The sequence below is a fragment of the Rhea americana genome, unplaced genomic scaffold (assembly GCF_003343005.1).
Source record: "Rhea americana isolate MKP2758 unplaced genomic scaffold, rheAme1 scaffold_222, whole genome shotgun sequence".
Classification (NCBI taxonomy): Eukaryota; Metazoa; Chordata; class Aves; order Rheiformes; family Rheidae; genus Rhea; species Rhea americana.
This window is the reverse complement of record NW_028186337.1, coordinates 145,580-167,038: the sequence shown is the minus strand read 5'-3', so window position 1 is coordinate 167,038 and position 21,459 is coordinate 145,580. Positions and strand designations below refer to the sequence as shown.

At 36.2% G+C, this 21,459-nt stretch overlaps 2 protein-coding genes across 5 annotated transcripts in view; one reads left to right on the top strand and one right to left on the bottom strand.

Moving 5' to 3' along the window:
* HNRNPH3 (heterogeneous nuclear ribonucleoprotein H3) overlaps positions 1-216 on the bottom strand; it is a 6,458-nt gene extending 6,242 nt beyond the window's left edge. For 2 of the 3 annotated variants that reach the window (XM_085305532.1, XM_085305533.1), the window contains exon 1: positions 21-216. The gene's annotated coding sequence lies outside the window, so the exon portion shown is untranslated. The remainder of the gene's footprint in view (positions 1-20) is intronic. The other variant, XM_085305531.1, reaches the window with a different exon arrangement.
* A 271-nt stretch (positions 217-487) lies between these two features.
* PBLD (phenazine biosynthesis like protein domain containing) lies at positions 488-20,524 on the top strand. 2 transcript variants are annotated; one of them, XM_085305529.1, is made up of 9 exons: positions 489-1,036; positions 3,328-3,427; positions 5,949-6,047; positions 6,585-6,694; positions 6,788-6,817; positions 7,312-7,400; positions 8,562-8,740; positions 10,555-10,617; positions 13,327-20,524. In XM_085305529.1, the coding sequence occupies exons 1-9, from the start codon at positions 953-955 to the stop codon at positions 13,437-13,439; spliced, it is 867 nt and encodes a 288-aa protein (XP_085161655.1). In that variant the 5' UTR covers positions 489-952; the 3' UTR covers positions 13,440-20,524. The 2 variants fall into 2 exon arrangements, with proteins under 2 accessions (XP_085161656.1, XP_085161655.1); XM_085305530.1 differs by lacking the exon at positions 5,949-6,047 and having other exon boundaries at positions 488-1,036.
* Positions 20,525-21,459: the final 935 nt, after the last annotated feature.

Here is a 21,459-nt window from a genome sequence, read left to right as displayed (position 1 = left end):
CCGCCGCCCTCCGCACTCACCAGCGGACCCTCACGCGCTCCTCGACGAGCCCCGGCAGGAGCCTCCGCCCGGAAGGCTCCGCTCCCCGCTCCCCGCTCCCAGCCGGCCGGCGCGTTAGCAACCTACGCAACCCCGGCGGGCAGGATGGCGTCTCCGCCGCGCAAGTATCGCGATAGCCACGCCGCGCTCCTCAGCGCCCGCCGGGACCGAGGGGCGCATGCGCGCCCTCGGGCACGGGCCGCTACGCGCATGCGCGGCGCGGCGGCGGCGGGAGGTGCGCCCCGCCTACCGACTCCTTTCCTGGATAGCGCTGTGCCCCCCCCCCGAGGCGCGTGCGTCCTGGGCGCCACCGTCACGCGGGGCCCTGCGCTTGCTTGGCGCCAAAAGGGGCGCGCGCGCGGTGGGGGTGGGTTGTGTGAGTGCTGCGCGTGCGCGGCTGTCTCCTGTCAGAGCTGCGTGGGTGCGGCGTCGCGTCGTGCCGCGCCGCGCGGGCGTCGGCCGTTGGCCGTGACCGTTGGGGGCGCCCCTGGCGCGCGCCGCTTGGTGTTTCCAGCTCTTTCGCGGCTGCCTTGCGAGGGAGGAGGGGGAAAGCCGCGCGGCCTGGGCGCACGCAGTGGTGGCACGGGTCTGATCGGCTTTAGCGCCGTAGTAAAGCGAGGGCAGGCCAGGCTGGAGAACCTGTCAGTGCCTCTCGTGAATGTGAGCGTAACTGGTATAGGTAGCCAGCCTGCAAGACGGAGGTGAAGATCTGTAAATCATTAAAACCAGCCAGGTGTCGAGCGCCAAGGGCATGAAAGGGAGGTTGAGAGTGTGTGGCCGGAGATGACCAGGCGGGGAGCCGTCGGCTCCTCCTGCTGTTAGGGGAAACATTAACTTCCAGAGCTGTGCGGTCGTTTGGAGAGAGAGTGGCAAGTACAGTGTTGAAAACAACGCTGAACAGGCGAAAAAGAGAATGCAAATTCCCATTTTTACGGTTGATGCATTTACAAGCCGGTCGTTTTCTGGAAATCCTGCAGCAGTTTGTCTGCTTGAAAATGTAAGTTTAAAAAGTTGTTTTACGAGGGCAGCTAAAACGGCATTTACCTTTCTGTGCTTGAACTGAGCCTGAACACTAAAGACTGAGTGGCGCTTTGTTTTCTTTACTCTCCGGAGTTCAGCTTGCAAGCAGTTTGCTGTTGCTCCAGAGTACTTCTGCAGGGGAATGAGCACAGCAGTGCGTTTTTCAGTCAGGATGGCTCTTCATATAAGACACGTATTCTCTGTGTTTTTACAGTAGGCTAATTTTATCCTAAATGAGTTAAGCCAAAAAGAAATGTTGAGGATTCAAAATGAAATGCCTGAAAGGAAATACCATGACATTATAGACAATACTAGATAGTTTTATTATTATTATTTATTTTCACCACAGAAGGCAAGAGAGGCACTATAGACCTGGATCAGAGTTTTCCACCTTTTTGTGTCTGATTGGACTTTAGCCAGRTTTAGACAAACAAGTCTTTAATCACCCGAACACTGCATGATAGTTCAAGTGCGGTTGACAGTAGTCGATGTTCTGAACAATTTTTGTTCTAATTGGTACACTGTTGACAACTTCAACCAAGAGGTATTTGTTAAACTGGATTAGATAATTTGTTAGCCTTCTATTATTTGCTTGGTATCACTTGATGAAAATTATAAGTATGAAAATACAAGTACAGCAGTCAGTGGTAGCTCTTATTGACAATATTAATCTTATCTAACTGTTCTGTCACACAATATAGCATACTTGAAAGCTCATTGGTAGTTAAGATTGAGAACATACCACTTTAGGGGTATTTCTCAGCCTCTAAAGTTTAAATGCTCCCTCTCAGAATGAAGTTCTTCTAAAACTATGAACTTTTAATTACAGTTTATATATTTTTTACATATTATATAAATTTTATTACATGTTTTAATATATATTATGTATTTTACATTTTATATATTAACTTTATTACATTACTATATATTTGCCATGAGGGTGTGCATGCTGCCTTTGGAGTGTTTACGTTCTGCATTTTAAAATTTTCTCCACAGTGCTTAGAGTTAGAGGCTTCAGTTTTGTATAAAAGCTGAGATTCTGATTGATTATTTTATTCTAAGCTCTAAGAAAGTATGATGCAACTGACAGCAAAATTTCTCCTCGGTTCCCTTAAAAGTCTCAGCAGATGCTTTACAGAAGTTATTGAGAGTAGTGCAAGAAAGACAAACCACTTCTGCACTTCAGAAGTGCCACAGGATGGCAGTGTTTCAATACAGTTCTGGTATTTTTAATAATGCTTTGGCTGGCCTTTGTTTTGGATTGGTGTCTTTGGAAGTAGTTGACAGACAGAACCATTGTCCTGGACAAAACAAGACCGACTATAAAAGGCTAGGATGTTGTTTCATGGTGTAGAAAGCACTGTGCAAATAGATGTCTGTTATACCAATCAGTAATTGTTTCATATCTGTTGTTTAAGATCACTAGCTAAAGCCGATTGAAGTTAGTGAGGATGATAAATAAAACTAGCAGGGCAAATCTTAATCTATCAGATATTGCACCTGACCAGCTTATCTTGGTACTTTGTTTCATTTGTGTTGTAATACTTTAAAGACCTCAAGTTTGGCCTATCAGTTGTCAGCAGAATTGTTTGGAAAGCAGTGGAACAAGGGTGAAATGGAATTTTATGCAGTCAGAGTAACTCATGTATTTGGTGATCAATATTCACTGGCTTATATCAGCAGGTAGTTAGAGCAGAATGTAGTGAGCTTCAGCATTCATTTTTTAGGTTTATCTCCTCTGAACTTTTGCTGGTTTATCATCTTGCTCACATCTTTCAAACAATAGTGTCGAGGGTACACCAGTAAGTGCTAGTCAGCCATCTTAACTGTTAGCCATTGCAACATACCCCTAGCTGGCAAGGAAGATCTGGATGGATTTTTCAGAGTTGCAAAAGGAATGCTATTTAATTTCAGGTGATGTTAGTAATGACATGTCAGTGTGATTTTCATCATAACTTTGAAAATGATTTCTGTTCATGGACAAACTGAGTTTAGACTAATACTTTTTTGTGATTTTATTCAACATGTGTTGCAAGAATTTGTAAGTTCCTGGGACAGATACTTAGAAATGCAGGTGTACCACAATAATGAAAATATTTTCCCATTTCATGCTTAAAGATTTAATTTTATTCTCAGAAATTATTTTCAACTGAAAATAAAATTGTGATTTATTATAACAGAAAATGAAATGACAGTATATACTTGATAGAAAGTTTGATTCTGCTTCTTACAGTCAGATTTTCATTGGGTTTGTTGTTTCAACATTAGGACTTAAGTGAAGATTTGCACCAAAAAATTGCAACAGAAATGAACCTCTCAGAAACGGCCTTCATCAGAAAACTGCACTCCATGGATGACTTTACCAAAAGTGAGTCATTCTGTTTACTCAGCAAAATCTCTTACAAAGAAGTAGGAAGACACTACGGGTGCTGGTCTTAAGGCGTGGTGCTAATTTATAAGACACCAAAAGCAAAATCTTGAAGTTGTCATGTATCTTATGCACATATTTTCTTAAAAATGTTTGTGTTGCATATCAAATGAATTTTACAATATATGAACCTTTATTTTTCATAAAGTAGGCAATGTACTTTAGTACATTTAGTAAATTAACAAGTTACCTAAAGAAAATGTATACTTAAAATGCTGTGCCAAGGTGCTTCAGTTAATACTTCCACTATAACTAATACTTTCTGGAGATAATTCCTTATTATATAAGTAGAAGAATAGAGACGGAAAGAATATTCTGATTCTATAACGTGCTGTTACATCACCCTTGAGCATTAAAATATTGTAAGTTAGATTACATTTCTCTGAAACTGAGGTAACTGTAACGTGTTATTTGAGCTGAGCTTTCACAAACTTTCATAAGCTGTCTGTAGAGCCAGTACTGAAACAAGCAGGCTTCCAACAAAATGGAGGAATTGAAATTGCCCAAAACAAACACATTAGGCTGCTCAAACATTTGATTAGTTTGAGCGACAGAGGGGCTCACTGGTATTCTTTGATAAGGGAGGATGAAAAAGGGAGACATTGAAGAAGACAAAAGACATCATATAAAATTGAATCCAATCAAAATTGCTCTGTGTAATAGTTTTCAGCTACACCAATTTGCTGATTCTGCTCACTTCACAGTTGTTCAAATGGTACTGATGGCATAAGTAAGGGACTGGAACCTTACTAGCCTGGAGTTAGATTCCAAGTTAAGGTGCCATATTGCCATACTCTCAGGTTTGATATGACATGGTAGAAGAGACAGAAAAATAGAGCTTTGGAGTTGTGGACTGTCTGAAAGAGGGACTAAAAAAGCAAGCAAAGAAATTGTTCCATATCATTTGATTGCTCTTTTGTTGAGGAAGCAGGATTTTGTACAGTCTCTGTAATTAAAGAGAATTCTCTTGAAACAGTAACTGTTGTAACTTGCTCCTATTGTTAATAAATTGGAATTTTGTTTCAGGGTTAGACTAGATACTTCAATCAAGCAGTTAAATATTTTTTATTTTTCATGGTAATGTTTTTCGTGCTAACACCCTATACGTTTAATAAACTTAGTTATTTTCAAATCTTCCGTATCCAACAGCATATAAAATACCAGCTTCTACCTCATTAAAGTGCTTTTGGTGTTAATGAGACTAATGTTTGTGAGGTCAGACCTATGCAGTTTCAGTGCAGGGGCAGAATTTTTTTAAAAAAACTAGGTCACTGAGTTATACCTAAGCATGTTTGAGGTATGGTGGAAGCAGGAGGAATCTGAGCACAGTGTGTCAGGAACATCAGGATATTGCTTATGAGCCCATCACCTGCTTCTGGAATGTAGGATGATTTAGTAAGGGCTCCTGGACAAACAGTATGTTTCTGTAGGTGTTTAGGATCAGTGCATTTCATTTGATGCTCATTAATAAAAATTTGCAGTATTTCAGAGAGACGTTAATTTATGAGAGGAAGAACAGCTTCTTAACCTGAATACAGCTTGCTCTCAGTCATCCCGTGAGGTGTTCTTGGTCACAGTTTGCTTGTCTGTCTCCAGTTTGTTGTGACTGACTCCATTTTCCTCCTGCTTTCAGCCATGATTTTTACTTGGGGGAGCGCAACCACAGCAGGGTTGGCTGACAACTGTCTTCCATGTCTGCCCTATTTCAAATTGCTTCTCTGTGATTTTCTTCAGTTTCAACCACTAGGTTTTGTGGTGATTCTCTCTGTTTTCATTAGATAGGGGACTCTGACTTTAATGTGCTATTTTTTCACAATGATAATAAAAAAACTTGATTATATGAAATCTCTTTTTGTACCTTTTCATTGTATTTGTATGGTAGTTACTCATTTGAAATATATTTTCATGAGCCTTTTTTAAATTACCATAGTGCAAGAACTCTGCAAAGTTTACAGGAAACCAAAGATAGTGCACTTGGCTCTGTTTTTTTAAACAACAAATAGAAATAGGACTTTTAGTGAAATTAATGGTAAATATACATTAGAGGCTTCTACCAGTGTTGGTGTTTTAAGCAAAATAATTATTAACTGACTTAGCTCTGGCATAGATTCCATTATACTGGCAAAGCTATCTTCACTGGTTTATCTTGTATCATTCATGGGGGAGAAAATGGTTTCACTATAGTGATTGAAGAAAAGTATTGTTTTACTAGTAGGCAGCTCCTTTGCTCTTGTAACAAACTAGCTTCCCTATATTAATAATATGCTGGCTCAGAGAAGAGACCTGACTCAAAAGGAACAGGTATTCCAAAAAATCAGTCCAGAACAGATTCTTAAAAATGTCTTTATGACAGACTGATTATAATATGCATTTTTGATTGACTAAAATGTCATCAGTTTGTATAAAGTTCTGAAATAAAGTGAAGAAAAGACTCTTCCAAATAATAAAATTTCTTTTCAAGGTTCCTGCTTTGGACTGAGATGGTTCACTCCAACCAATGAAGTTCCTCTCTGTGGGCATGCTACACTTGCAGCAGCTGCTGTGTTGTTTCACATACAAAGTAACATATTTTTACAAGCTATTTGTTATAGTAACTTTTATAAAATTTCTTTCCAGTTAAGAAAATCTCCCTTTATTATTTTCTAGCGCAAACACTGTCATTTCTTAGTATATTTATAGAATACTTGCAAAAACCTTAGACACTGTCTTCTATAACCGCTCTGTAATTCTACACTCAAACTCCCATGCCCCAGTATCATTCTTGTTAAAAAAAAGAAGAGTCCCAATATGCAAATTTCATTTGACAGAGATACAGTAGAGTTTGATAAATACAGAATATTGACCCTTCTGTTAAAAACTCCTATACATTCTGGGGATATGCAGGAAGCATTCACTGGTAATTGCTGTGTTCATTAGCCTCAGCAGCTTACTTATCGAGTCAGCTGGGAATTTTGTCTTAGAATACAGTTTTGCTGTAGTTATATTTTAGATGTATAACTAACTTTCTGAATATATTGGGCTACTCTAGGAGCTATAATAATTTAAATTCAAATCTTGGGTTAAATATACAATGGATGTTGCAATGCTGTCTTTCTAGAAAACACAAATTCAGTTCTCACTTTTGTGACTCTGAGTGGTGAATTAAAAGCTAGACAAGCAGAAGATCATATTGTCCTGGACTTACCGCTCTACTTAACCTACCCACAGGTCAGTGAAAATTTTACTTCTAAAAGGCTTTCAAGAAAAATATGTGTCTACATGTACCCCTGAATATATTTACGTATATTTTTTTTTCTCTAGGTATTTCGGGAAGTAGAAGAATTAATAAAGGTAAAAATAGGGTCTGCATGTGATGTTCAAAGCACTTTTATTATAATAACTATACTTACTTTTGTATACTGAAAAGTGACAACATCATATTGTTTGATGCACTCCTGTAGAGTATGAGGTCTGACTACTACGGTTCAGAAAATGTAGTTCAAACTGCTGTGAATGAACTTTGGTCTTTCACTACTACTGACAGGAATGTCAGTATTTGTGTGACATCTTTCAGCCTATTTTATGCATGTGAGGTGAAGTCTCATGTCCTTGCCCTTGCCTCGGTTCCTGAATTTCCTTCTAAGTTGCTGTATGCAGAGCTGTTACGTGTACTCACACTCATTCTACATGCAGTTAGTGCATTTGCTTTTCTTGCTTCTCCGTACTTGAGGGCTCCATGAAAGACCTTGCTTATGGGAATCTGTTCTAATAAGAGTTTTAAGGATGTAATATTTTATATTCAAATGACTTTGTTTTTCCTTTGTTTCCTTTAATTTCTGCACCAGGCAGCCGTAGGTGACATGGTTGTTCAAGATCTCCGTTATTCTCCTGACACAAAGAAGCTCCTAGTCCGCCTCAGTGATGCTTATGAAAGGTGTTTAACACTTTTTTTCCTGAATCAAGCATGTTGAAATTGTGTTTTCTTGTTTAACCACTATCCCTGACATAATAGGTTCTTTTATCTATTTTTAAAGCAGGTGGAGATTAAAAATTCTTTAAACTCTCATGTTAAGTGTCTGCACAATCTTCCCATGTGAGCTTATTGAAACTGACAAGCTAAACAAGATCAATCTGAAACCTATCTTGAAAAAAGGAGGTATTGGAAACAGTTTTAACATGAGCGTATTTTTCCCATCCCTGTGAGTCAGAAATGATCCTGTAACCTAGCAGGAAATTGGGAGGCCCAGTTCTTAGGAGGGGAGAAAGAGGAAAAAAAAAAAAAAAAGAGAAAAAGAAAAAACTCACAGGACAGGCACGCTGTCAGGATGGCATGTATTCGTACTCCTATTTGATCATAATCTGCTTACACATACTTTACAGCGTCATAAGTAGCTTTGTAGAGAAAATTCCATTTCAGATGATTCCAAAACACTTTAAAATGCAGCTCTCTATGAGATTAAATTGTGAGTGAAATGTGATTTGAATATATATTGTCCAAATCTGAACTCTGTAATCAGGCCAAATGACTATTGATTTTACTGGAAGCTTGATTTAACTGTTGGTTTAAAGATTGAGCTAGTGGGAGATGGAAATATTCCTAGCTGAGTACTCAGCGTTTTTACTTTTCAGACTTCATTTTGTAGGGAGATTTCTGCAAATTCACAGAATTGAGACTGTATTTTAAGATCCTATAAGGATCTCAGTGCTGGTATTTGCTTTTTCTGAAAATAGGTGGAGTGCTTACTCTTCGCATTCAGTAGTGGAAAAATATTTTTTCCAGAGATTAAAAAAAAAAAACCTTAAATAAATATGCATTTTTGTAGCTTATATTCCACAGTACTCAGTTTTCAGAAATATAGATAAAAATACATGGTTTGAATTTTTCTTTGCTCACTAGGAGTACTTTATATTCAACGCAGTCTTCTCAAATGATGTTGGCAGGACAACACTCACTCTTACTCTCCTCTACCCTTTACTATACCTGTTTCGAGATTGTGGAGAAGACTATTTTGTAGTTGATGTCTGATACTTTTCAGTAGGTAAGTGATATAAAATAAAGAATATGGATTATTAAAATACTGTAATTAAATTTAAGATCTGTGTTGGAAGAACTGCAAGTAAGTGCACAAGATTTTCTGTCAGCTGAGAAGACGGGGAAGGTGAAAGGACTCATACTAACTCTGAAGGGAGATTCCAGTGGAAAACGTGAAGGCTATGATTTCTACTCCAGATACTTTGCACCTTGGAATGGAGTTCTGGAAGACCCCGTTACAGGTATGTGTTTGCATGATAAGGCTCTTTTGTCTCAGTTCATTTGAAAAGTTCTTGTTTAACTTTGTAAGTCAGCTTTTGTACTTTGGATTCATTCTTCTTAAAATGATGATTTTATATGGATAGCAGGAATTTGCTCATTAAGGTGAAAACTTCTATGACCAGTGCCAAACTCATTCAGAAAGAATCAGCTTCCTGCTGTCATCAGGCCAGATATTCCTGCCCCTTTTTCAGCCCTTTTCTCTGTAAATATTCTAATTAGAGAAAAAACAGAGACTAGTTAGGTAATGAGTGAATATTGCGGAAGAAATACCCATTTCTGTCAGTGAATGTCTGTCAATTTAGTTTTTSGTGCTTCAGCTGAGATACTGTGTAGTTTCATGATACTTTACTGTGGATATTCTCAGCCCTATGAGTAACGTGAATTCAGCTAATTAGATGTTCAGAGGCAAGAAGGCTAGTTTTCTGCTTCCTGTGCTGCACTCCTCAGCGAGTGTGATAATATTGCTGCAGAAAGGTGAAAGTAATGTTATTTGCTTCATTACCAGCTAATCACAGGATAATCATTAGTCAGCTGAGAGCTTGGTCAAAACCTTTCATTAAATATTTTATTAAAAAACAAAGCTGATCAGACAACCCAAACTTTCTTAATTAGAATAGTACAAGTAATTCATCGCTTTAGCAGAAAGAAAGATTTACAAGAAATATAAGCCAAGTGTTTCAGTTGTTTATTAAGCTTCCTATCCTGCTTCCTCTTAAGAACCAGAGGATAGTCTGGTGGATGTATCTCTTCCCAGAGTCATTCTTGATGATCTGTGGGAAGACTGTCATTGATAGGTAGAAAAAGTATTGCTTACCTTTCATCTATAAGTGGCTTTTCTTTCACAGAAAGACATGTTTTGAATATATTGCAGAATTATACTTTTAGTAGTGTTACAGCTTTGGCTTATCTTTCTTCATAATGATTTCTCAGTAATGCTACGTGGTTTTGTGCCTTTGAGCACTGATAATTAAAGTTACTTTGCAGCAAGGTTTACAGCAGAGCTTACTTGCCACTAGCAGCTGATACAGACAGAAAAGCAGCATGTCTGCCTACGGATCTGAGAAGTCATCTTTAGTTTTTAAACCGTCTGCCAGTAAGAAAACAAGCTTGTTCCAAGATAGTCTTTTATTTTCCAGAGGCTGTAGTGAGACCTTAAAGCTCTCTTTGTGTCAAATCCTGATGCTTACTGACGTTCAAGAGGTTTCTACCTTATGTCCAAGAGTGAAAGAAAACTGAATTTCTGATGTGAAAACTGTTAAGAGAGGGGATTTTTTCCTTTCAGGCAGCCTCTTAAGTCCACCTATTCCTAATCTTAACAAAATATTCGAAGAACCAAAAAAATCTGTTTGGATTTTTTTTGTGGGTAGATGTTTATATTTCAGTGAGTAACGTATCTTGATGAGTAAAATTTTGATTTTGACTTTAGTATTTTAAGATTTTGTTGTTAGGAAATTTCATTTTTTGTTCTAAAAAAAGAGAGTAGTTTGGCTGAAGTATTTTAAACTGTACTATTAGTTATTATTGCCAACTGTGGCTTATCATGAAGTCCCAAAATTTCCAGTGAAGTCATAAGATGAGAAAATAAGGTAGCTTGATCATGAATGAATGAAATTCTAAAGTTTTTAAGTTCTGTTTGCTTTGCAAACTCTTAGGAATTTTTACTCTAAACATACTCATGTAGCACTTAATTTGTTTAACAGCATTTACATTTTGAATATGATTGCTTTATAAAATAGTGATTCTACTTATTTTTGTACTTCTCATTTCTTTTAAGGGTCTGCCCATGCTGTTTTAAGCAGCTACTGGTCAGAGCAGCTGGGGAAAAAAGAAATGCTTGGTAAGAACTGTTTGTTGCAAAGCTGCCTGTTTATGTGCAAGCTAACCACTAGAAAAATAAATGGCTTATGTTATTACTACAGTCCAAACTCTAATACCACGTATCTTATTATTAAGCTACTGCGTATGCAGTACAGTGTGGGATACTGACTATTCTCCCTATCCATTTTCTTAATCTTGGTAGAATAATACGTGATATTTTGTGTGAGGTAATCTGTAAGAAATTACTTTCTTCCTCTTGTACCAACATGACAGRCAGTGCCTACAGGGAAACTGATGTTTTGGTTTCTGGATCTTAACCCTCTGAAGTTATTTCTTTATGTCAGTTTTTGGATTTTACTTCTCACTACCTTTCAGCATAGCTCAAGCTTGGTGAACGTTGATTTCTTCATTTTGACTGAATTTGGATTGCTTCTTGTTCTTTATGGTTTGCATTTTGGGTATCAGGGAAAAGGTAGTCTGTCAATATTTTTATTCATAATGTGTGCTATTCCGTGCAATTTGGACACTGGAATGTTAGCTGGCAGCATTTTCCTTCCTTTCATACCTATATGAAGGTGAGGCTGAAAAATATATGGATATTTTGCTATTTTGATATCTGATCAAGAGAAGAGTTCTGCAGTGTTATAACTGCAGCTTTCATGTTCTCCAGTTAATCTTGGCATATAGACTGATAGAATTTACTGTCTCTTCTAATAAATACTCTTTCACTAGGGCTACCTCAGGTTTATATACTAAGTGTAACATTTCTGCCAAAGGAGAGATGTTTCTTTCCATCAGTCACTAGATGTCCGTCTTCTTTCCTAAGTTAAAAAAAAGTCTTGGAAATCTTAAGCTTCTCTTAAGTGATATACAATAACTACCTAAAAAAAGACTTTTTCATTAATCCTTTCATGGGGATTAGAAATTCAACCTAAATAATAACTTTTAAAAATGTGTATTTTTATAAGAATGGCAGTTGTTTTTGACTGGATGTCATTATCATGACATCATGGAGAAAAATATTAAGTCTTCAAATTCTGTAACCAGCAGTCATTTAGATGTACCTAGTCTAATAAGAAACTGCTTGACACAGCAGGTTAGCGTTAGTTCAAGRTCACCAACCTCCTTCATCAACACTTTTGTTTGTCGGCAAGAAATGATCAAGAACCTTTTTCAACTTAGATAAAGTTTTCTTAGGTGTGTGTTTTTCCTTTTTCATTTGGTGGTTTCTTAAAAATAAAATGGCATGATATAAAAATAATCTCAGTAATCTTGCCATGAAATGGACAGCAGTAGTTCCATAGTTTAATAAATAAATAAATAAAGAGACCAAACTTCTGAGGATTTGAAATAATTTTCCCCTTTTCTTTAACTCTGCTGTTACGGGAGTGTGGGAGTGCTTGGTGGTGGATCTGCATATGGCAATAATAGTTCATCAAATTTAGCATGGTCTGGTTCTTTAGAAGTCTAAAGTGTTCCAATTTAAAAAAAAATATTAGTGCATATGTAGATATTGTTGTCATAAGTTAAAAACAGTAACTAGCATGTCTATAAATGGAGAAGAACAGAAAGTATCAATGTCGATCTTTATATAGCTCCAGTTCATATTGTTTTGGAGAGTTTTGTCTCAGAATCTGATAGCCTGTTTTCTTGTTAGCTGCAGTTACGAAATTGTTCTGAAGTGTACTATATATACACCATCTGTTAGAGGTCCTGTACTCTGTTGGGATCTGAATACAATCTCCATCATGTTTATAAATTGCCATTTTCTAACAGGAAGGAAAATATATATACTCTGTAGCTTCAAACAACTTTTATAATGGAAATTCAGAGAGTAATAAGGTTGTGAACATCAATGGTTCATTGGACATTTACCATCTTTTACAAAAAGATAGTGTTTGTAACCTTTGCCAAATGTCATCTTAATCAGACCATTTTCTGATCAACAAGTTACACAACTAAAACTGGACTCCTGAAAGAAGACTGCAGACTCAACATGCGAAGAGAACGTTTTCTTCCTACTTAAATACAATGAAACAGTTTAGGCAAAAACTTAGCTTTGTAATTACTTAGAAGTGGAAGGCTATTTCTACTCAAAATTTTATCCAGATGGGTTAAATGATATCGTCAGCATTATACAAAACAATATCCTTTCCTTTATTTAGGAATTTGGTCTTACTTTGTGATAGCTGAAGCAGTATCTATATCATTTTGAAGACCTTTTCCACTCTCTACTTGAGTTTGATTTACACATTGACCAAACATATTCTTTGAACCTAGTATCTAGCTCAGGTGCTCAATACCAGTAAAGTGGTTCTCCATTCTCATCAAGTTAATACTCTGTGTTCTTTTTTCTTACCTATGGAAACTGTCTAGCCAATGAGTGGGAGAATTCGACACATTCAGATATACAAAGGAAACTTGGTTACATCACAAAAATATATTCTCATATATTCATTACATGTATTAGCTAATATTTTTGTCACGCTCAATACACAAGTCAAGTTCCAGTCTGAGATATACCTTCAACTAATTTTTACCTGTAAAAACAATTCATCCAGGGTATCCCTGGGAAAGAGCTTGCCTCAGTGCCRCTTGCTTTCTAGGGAGAAAGAAGGCTAATTTCCCTGAGTTTTCATGAACTCTGGCTGTTTTGTTTGTTTGTTTGTTTAAAATAATTTGTAATAGATACTAGAATTGTAACTTGTGGATTCTTGTTTTCATTTAGCCTTTCAATGTTCTCACCGTGGAGGAGAATTGAAGATTTCACTACGTAATGATGGAAGAGTTGACATTGCGGGGCAAATTGCTATTGTATTAAAAGGAAATCTGTCTTTCTGAAGAAATTTACACTAGTAGTTTAATCACCCATACCTAAGTTTATTCATATTATGCTAATTTCTTCTTAGTTATAGGTGGTAGATCACCACTGTCTTCAAAAACCTTTGATTGCTTAATGTCTGTTTAACACTTGCTTGAAAATCAGATTCCTTCTGATCTTCAGGATCTTTGATTTTATCTTCTTCACTCTTTTTTTCCCCACAACTTGATGTGTACGCTGATCTCAGAAATTGTCCAAGGACTTTCCATTCTCAACTGACTTTTTTTCTTTACGTTTAAATCCCAGTTAAAAGCCATTTCTCCTTCCTAGATTTGTTGTAAAGTTCTCTGACCCATCTATGTTAATTAATTTACTTGAATTAAACCATGGAAAAAAACAGAAGAAGTTTAGAAAAATGCCTTCTGTTTTTTTTTATGAATGGGATTTTCAGAGATGGCTGGTATTATGGTAGCTTATAGCTTTGTCGTTACTTTTAATTAAAATTTTAGCAGAAAGATTTAGGAAATTAACACTGATACCCTTAAAATCTGAGAGAAAACATTATTGGTTACAGTAACAGATATTACTTTTCAAAGACTGAAATTTTACTCTTAGATTTAAGTCTTTGTAGAGCATTCTGCTTCAGATTTTATCATTTTTTTTCCTTTACTATTCTCTTCTTGCTTTTCTCTAGGTTCATTAGGAATATTGAACTGTTCCAGTTACTCAGGCTAAAACTGTTTCTTTCTTATCACTTCGTTCCTAAACGTTGCTTTTATTTTTCTTCTTTGAGATCTTTCAGGATAGCGTATTTTGAATTCAAAGGCATTATCATACTGTGGAAACAGCTGGATGTGATATAAACCTTTATAAATGACAAGGAACTCTGCTGTGCCAAAATCCCCTGTTGCCAGCTTTTGCAAATTTTATCACAACTCATAATAGCTGATGTTTTAAATAAGCTGAAGCAGCTGGAGGCAGGTGACAATGTGAGACTCCTAGGATTCATTTAGCCTAAAAGTTTCTAGCTCCTGTGGCTACACAGAACATATTGAAAATGTGATCTAATTGCACCACAAAACTCCAGAGCTGGGTGACAAACAGAAGGAATCTCCAAATTGAAATGCATATTCTTTTTCACTATTCAGTCTTTTTGAACTTCTGAGACCTGACATATGATATGTAATCATGGGATTATCAGATGCAAGACATGACTGTGGAGGCAGTTCTCAACAGCAGTGTTGCAATGTCATATTTTGTGGCTACCTTGACCTTGCCTTTTCTTTAGCCTATTTGCAGCCTTTCTTCCTAGTGACTTGGACCTTCCTGAGTAGGAGTATTGTAGGCTTCTTTAGCTGCATTTGTCACACTATACTGGCTTATGCAAGGAGTGAATCTGGTCTATAATCTAGGATACTTAACAAAACAAAACAAAAAACCCAAACCTCCAACATTTAAAACTATAAATGAACAAAAGAAGCAACTATTGTTCACCTGTCCAGATTTAACAAATAGACAGTACAATTTTCTTACCCAAGGGAACTAATAATCAACAAAGCTCAATAAATTTTAAATGTACCTGCTATCTAAGTTTCCTCGCCAAATCTATATACTTGCTGTTTGCTTCTTCTTCTTTTTAAGTTTTGCAACTACTTAGTCTCTATTTTTGTTCAGTATAGAAAAATCACCAGAGCTCAGGTGGGAGACTATGCAGTAATGTGTTTGTAATCAACAGATCAGTTAATCAGCCATGATTTATTAATGATGAATTAATTATACCTGATTGTGCAGTTCTGCTGCCTAAATGGAGCTTTAAAGGCATTATTTTATTAATCATCACTGTGCTAATTGCAGACACTTACAGAAGGATCACTAATTAAACATGCAACCATATGCAAAACAAGCAAGGCTGCTGAGAGTGGCACTAATTTTTTGAATAACAAACTTTATTCTTCCTGAAATATTGTGTAATTGACCTGGTGATGTTAAGACTTATGCATTGCACATTTTCAGTCAGCAGTAAATAAAATGTTGGGACATATTCTGTCTTTCCTAGTATAAAAAACATACATTTTGTGAAGAACTTCAAACTGGGTTACTTAGAGTTTGTGTAGCCTTGTTCACATTTTCATGCAAAGGATTTACCTATTAGTTTTATTGGTTGTATATACAACTAATTATAGATACATATATTATATAACTAATTGTAGTTTGATTAACTATAATCAAACTTTATAACCTACTGAAAGATACTGAAAGTTGCTAGCTAGTTGCAGAGTTACCTTAGCACTAAATAAAATGTCCAATTACGTTTGAAATGAGAACTCAGACTGATTGTTTAGTCTCAAAACTGTACGTTTCATTTCAAAAAGAGGAACACACTGATGTTCAAATTTAGTAAACCTAACTTCTAAGAGCCAATTTAGTGTGGAAAATGGAGAAAGGAAATGATATTAAAGGTAGGTTTCTGTGAAGAGAATATTAAAATTTAAATACAAATTAGTGTAATTTGACCTTCAGTTTGTGCAGCACAATTTTTAGGTCCTTATAATGCTAATAATGTCTAAATGTTACAGAATGTCATTTAATGCAGGTATGCAGGCATTAGCATCATGGACTTTTGTGGAGTTTTTTTTTTCATGCAGGTTGTTAGGCCATCTGCATTAATTAAATAAACCTTTCAGAGAGACTTTTCTGAAACTGCTTGTGTAAAGTTGTTAATAGTAATATGGAATTCAGTGTTATTTTAGCAAAAGAGTTAACAGCTCTTGTTTTGATTAAAATGTTGTATTAATAATTAAATTAAGATACAAACTGGAAAGTTGGAGAACTGTAATGTCTCTTTATCTAGGGCTTCTGGTACAGGAAATTTGCAAACTAGTCTTCACTACTCGTAAGAGCATTCATGTAGCACAGGGATGTATTGAAGCAAAAGCTTTAGGTCAGAAGGAACAAATTATGGGAAGGGAGTGTACATCTGAAAATTCCTATGCATTTGAGTATTATTTACCATGAGTGTGTCTTACAGAAGATTGTTCTAAGCCGCTGTAAGTTTTGAGTTAATCTATTGCTAGATCCAGCAACCAAGATGTGAAAATTCAAATGTACATTTACTCATGTTACTTCTTTTGCATGTGCCTCTACAGAGGCACAGCCCAAGTAGGAGCCGGAAGAAAGCACATAACCAAGAGAAAAGACATGAAGAGACAAAAAAAAAAANAAAAAAAAAAAAAAAAAAAAAAAAAAAAAAAAAAAAAAAAAAAAAAAAAAAAAAAAAAAAAAAAAAAAAAATCCCTGAGCAACATAGACCATTAAGTTTGTTGCTACAGAAATTAAAGTACAGCTAAAAGTGAGAGAAAATAAAATGAGAAGCAGTTTTTATATACAAGAAGCAATTTAACAGATTTGCTTAGTATTCATGAAAATCCTATGCATTTATTCCTTGCCATTTATATGAGGATAGACAAGAAGCATTCGTGGCAAGTTATTACCAAAATTGGAAAGTATTGCAAAAAGTCAAAATAAAAGATTTCACAAATGTGGACGCAGCAAGAGGTCATAGAAAGGAGCCATGTGTACCATAAGGGATAGAAGGAAAATTAGCAACAGATGAGGTAGTTTTTTTGGGGACTGAAAGATTTCTTTGTCTTGGCATTCATCAGAGTGACAGGGAAACATGCCAGAAACAGAGGGAAGCTTCCCAGGAGTAAAAAAATGAAAAGGGTGATGTCAAATCAGGTAAAGATTAAACCAGTTCAACTAAAAACTGAGAAGTTGCCAAACAGCAGTTTGAATCTGAATTCTTTTTTTGCAGAGGAATAGATTTGCTGTTGAAATAATTCTCAGATTTATACAAAAAGATGGAACACAAGATTTTTCATAATTGCTGAGTAACTGTCCTTATTTRATTTCCTAAAAGTTATTACAAACAATAACTCAAGTTTCAGAAGAATGGGGAAATAAGATAAATGAAGAAATAACAGAAAACTGTGAAAGAAAAGTGATTAGGTGTCAGCTTAGTCTAAGACCTTTATTTTGGTCTTAACATCTAAAACTGTATGAAAAAATGAATTATAAACATTTCTGAATTTCTTAATTTCTTTAGTGATTCACTTAGCCATTGTGGTTTTGCCTTACTAACTGGCAAAAGGGGACATTGCCTGGTTTTAGCTCCGTGAATCATGTAAGTATACAAATTAGTTTTATCCACTTTACAGTGTACTGTAATGTTTTTGGTGATACTCCCCACCGCCTGATTCCCAAACCAAACCCACTTTTCCGTAAGTAATTTTTACCCTGTAAAAAAAAATTACTGAGTGGATTAAATACATTGAGCAAAGCCAAGAAAAATTTTCAAGAACGTTTCTAAAGTAGTGAAGAGGAAGGAATTTGAAAGAGAGGGGAGTAAGTAGGCTTTTGAGAAGATGAGGATGTGCATTGCCTGTGTGAAGACTTTGGAATCTGTAACCAGTTTAAGCGCATGTTTCTTTTGCTAGTTGATGATGCAGTGACAATTTACATGATCTGGGGATCAGGATGAGAGATGCTCAACTAGGCAGAGCTGGAGTGTGCAGTGAGAGAAAGTCAGGAACCCAAACTAGAATCCAAATGTAAGCTCTATTAACCTTTTGTTATGCTTTGGGTATGAAGCAAAGGAGACTTACCCTGAATGCCCACCCTGCCAAGCTCAGTTCAGGTGGGAAATTCCAGCTGGCATTTGTGCAATTATTTTGATCTCAGAAAGCCTCCTTTCTCCAAAAACATTTAGGGGTGTAAACAGAAATAAATAGTAATCTTGATTATGATAATTTCAGGCAACCACATTCATAAAGAAATGGCTCCTTTCTGAACAAAATCATTCATTTTTAAAAACAGCCTTCTGGTTTGCCTAATACACTTAATTAATACGTTTATTTGCAGCAGTTTTCTAAAGACGTAGATGATTGACTTATGTATTTAGCATCACAGCCTCTGTTTTAGCCTTTATTTTTAATCAGCATGCTTACTACAGCTTTCGTAAACCTTTCGGCAGTTCACATTTAATAGCTGCAATAGACAAAGTACTCATTTAACAACAAGCTGCAGGCATTTTCTCAATAAAGTTACAATTTCAGCAGAAAAAAAATGTAGATTAAAAGCAAACACCTGCTCCTGTAAATTACTCTGCTGCAGGTACCAACCCAGGAGACACTGCAGATGGTTCTGTATTTGCAAACCTGACCTCAACACCCCATCATCAATCTCTGCCTGATTGATTCTCCCCAAAGCAGAGCACACCATATCCCAGGGTACTAGAAGACACCTTTGAATTAGTCCCAGATAGAATGCCAATTAATTGGCACTTTCGTTTTGTTTTAAAAGTTCTTAACAAAAGGTTCAACTATGTCATCAAGCACAGGCACTGGCTAAAAGGTGGTACAATCACACAGTCCCAGGAAAAGGTCCAAAGGGTATTGGACTTCAGGAGACATAATCTTTGCTAGATTTCCATGCTACCTGAGAGTGGGGGTAAATTGCACTATGCTCTAGAGTTGTGAGATGGATAAAAATAAGGTGAAATCATGATCCTTAGACCGGTGCAATATGAATTCATTACTTCAGTTAGCCTTCCCTTCCAGCCAAGAAAAACTGGAAGGTAGATCATAAGCTCAGTGTGTTCATTTTCACCTGCTTTCGGATATCTTCTGTTACAGAGACTTGAGACTGATTATAGTGATCTTTTCATAACTGAGACAAACCTTTTTGTGCTTCCTTCAGTATGTACCCATGCAAAAGCCTTGTACAATTTCTTGAGATCAGTCTAATCAAGACATCATTTCTCTAACTAGTATAATTCGTTAAACTAGTTCTAGGTTCTAGGAAAAAGAAACCTTACTAGATGCTTGCTTTTATTCTCTATGCAGTCTTGCCTATTCGTATTTTATCACTTGTACTACCCAAAATTAATAGGAAGACACTGAGTGATACAGTGATATGTTTTGGGCTTCAGTGACATCACTAAAATATTTGAATTTTTTCCTTTTCATTGCATGTTTTGAATTTTAGGGCTGCATTATTCTCTGAATGCCTGAGCTGCATTGAGTAGCTTCCACTCACCTTAAAGGAGAAATCTGCTTTCCGTAATGCCAGAATACTTTGTAGTTTCAGTAACTTACTAGATCTCTGTCTTGGATAGATAACTGTGGTAGCCTTGTTCGTTTTCTGGATGCGTATATATGTGGCAGTCATCTAAGCTGGTATCACAGGCTGTAAGCTGTGTGCTGAAGTGAATATCTTGTGATTTGGGTGTAGTAGAAAGAGATCCAAACTTAGTGTAAAACTGTAAGCTTGTGGAAACTCTGTTACATTACTTGGTATGATATCTATGAAACATTTGCATTTTATTTTGAAAATATGTCCTGTATTTCATGTCTTTCTAACTTTATCTTCCAGCTATTGGATCTTCTTATGGCTCTCTCTTACATTAAATAACCTCTACTGTAAAGCTCTCATTCTTGGTTTCTTGGTGCTATAGAATTTGGGCTGGAAGTTTTCCTGATGTTTAGCTCTAAAATTATCGTTGATTCTTTAAATTGATAGTACCTTAATTCAAGGCACGTTTTTCAGACAGTCTGAATTACAAAAATGTAGTTATGACCATACTCAGACACTCTTATTCTTAAGCTATAAAGAAAAATGAAGTAGTACCTATCCTCTTGCTTCTCAAGGGTGTATGAAGACGACCAGCTGCATTAGAAATATAGCTGCAGTATGGCATTTTTTGCATTAGGGATTAAGAGCTGTGTGTAGATGATGACATTAACCAAATATATATATAGTTAATTGAGCAAGATTGTGTAATTTATTTTGGGTATTTAAAAACAGATCTGTTCAACAGAAGTGGATGAAATATTGCGGTAAAAAGACTTTTTATTTGAAATTTCAGTTATGATGTTAGTTATGATGTTATCTGAGATTCTTGATATCTCTAAAGTAATAAGCCATGGAAAGAAACAGCTAGCTTCATGGGAGAAAAATACTCGAAACAAATAAGTTTTTTGATAATAAAGATTTGGTTCTTTTATATATATATATTGGATGAAGTAAAGTTTCTACTTTTATTCTATTCATATTTTGTCAATTTTCATTCTCTTGTACCTAATGGGAAACACTATCCATTGTGCATTCTAAATCCATCATTATCCATGACCAATCACTACATTAAGTGTGTCTTTATTCACAGCCAGCATTACTGGTAGCTTTTAGAATATATCTGTCACATCTAATTCGTTATAGTTTGTCAATGYGGCCCTTGGGAGCTTTGAAAATCTGATACATCAAATGTTGTCCTGTGCCTAACATGAACATCTTAATCTTTTGGAATTGCATTTCTTTTGATGGAGAAACCTCTGTGGCGTCCTGCTGTCCATTTGGACAAAGGAGCAGATGTGTCATATGCATGTGTACATGTGTGCTTGTCTGTCTATGGCAAGGTGCAAACCAATCAAGCTACTAAGGTTCCTAGTTAATTTGGAATACATTGATTACAACAACATCAGTCTTTACAGTTAACAGTGTGAACTTTTGCTTAAACTGAGTGTGGATTACTTAATTTGCACAACAGTTTAATTATAAAGTCAAATGTAATGGTAAAGTACCACAAAAATGATGTATGTGTGCGTGTATATATACATTCATTTTCTTTTAATTCTTCCTTTTCTTACATTTTTAATCCTTTCCATTTTTCAAAATTTCAGCATGAGAACCTTATTGTACTCTTTTTTTTTTTAAGTAATTAAAAATATGCTTATGGAAAATAGATTTAATGCATGCCTTTCCAAAAAGGTTAATACTACTCTTTCATTAGACAAATCACTCTCTAGTTCACACTAAAAACATTATGAATTGAGGTCCTGGACCACCAAAACTTACAGCTATTTTTAAATTTACACACTTGGTTACTCCCATTATATAAACATATAGCATCACATAAATGTGAGGTTAGCAYGTATGTATGATTAGCATGTATGTAAAATATGGAACATCTAATTAGTATTCTCA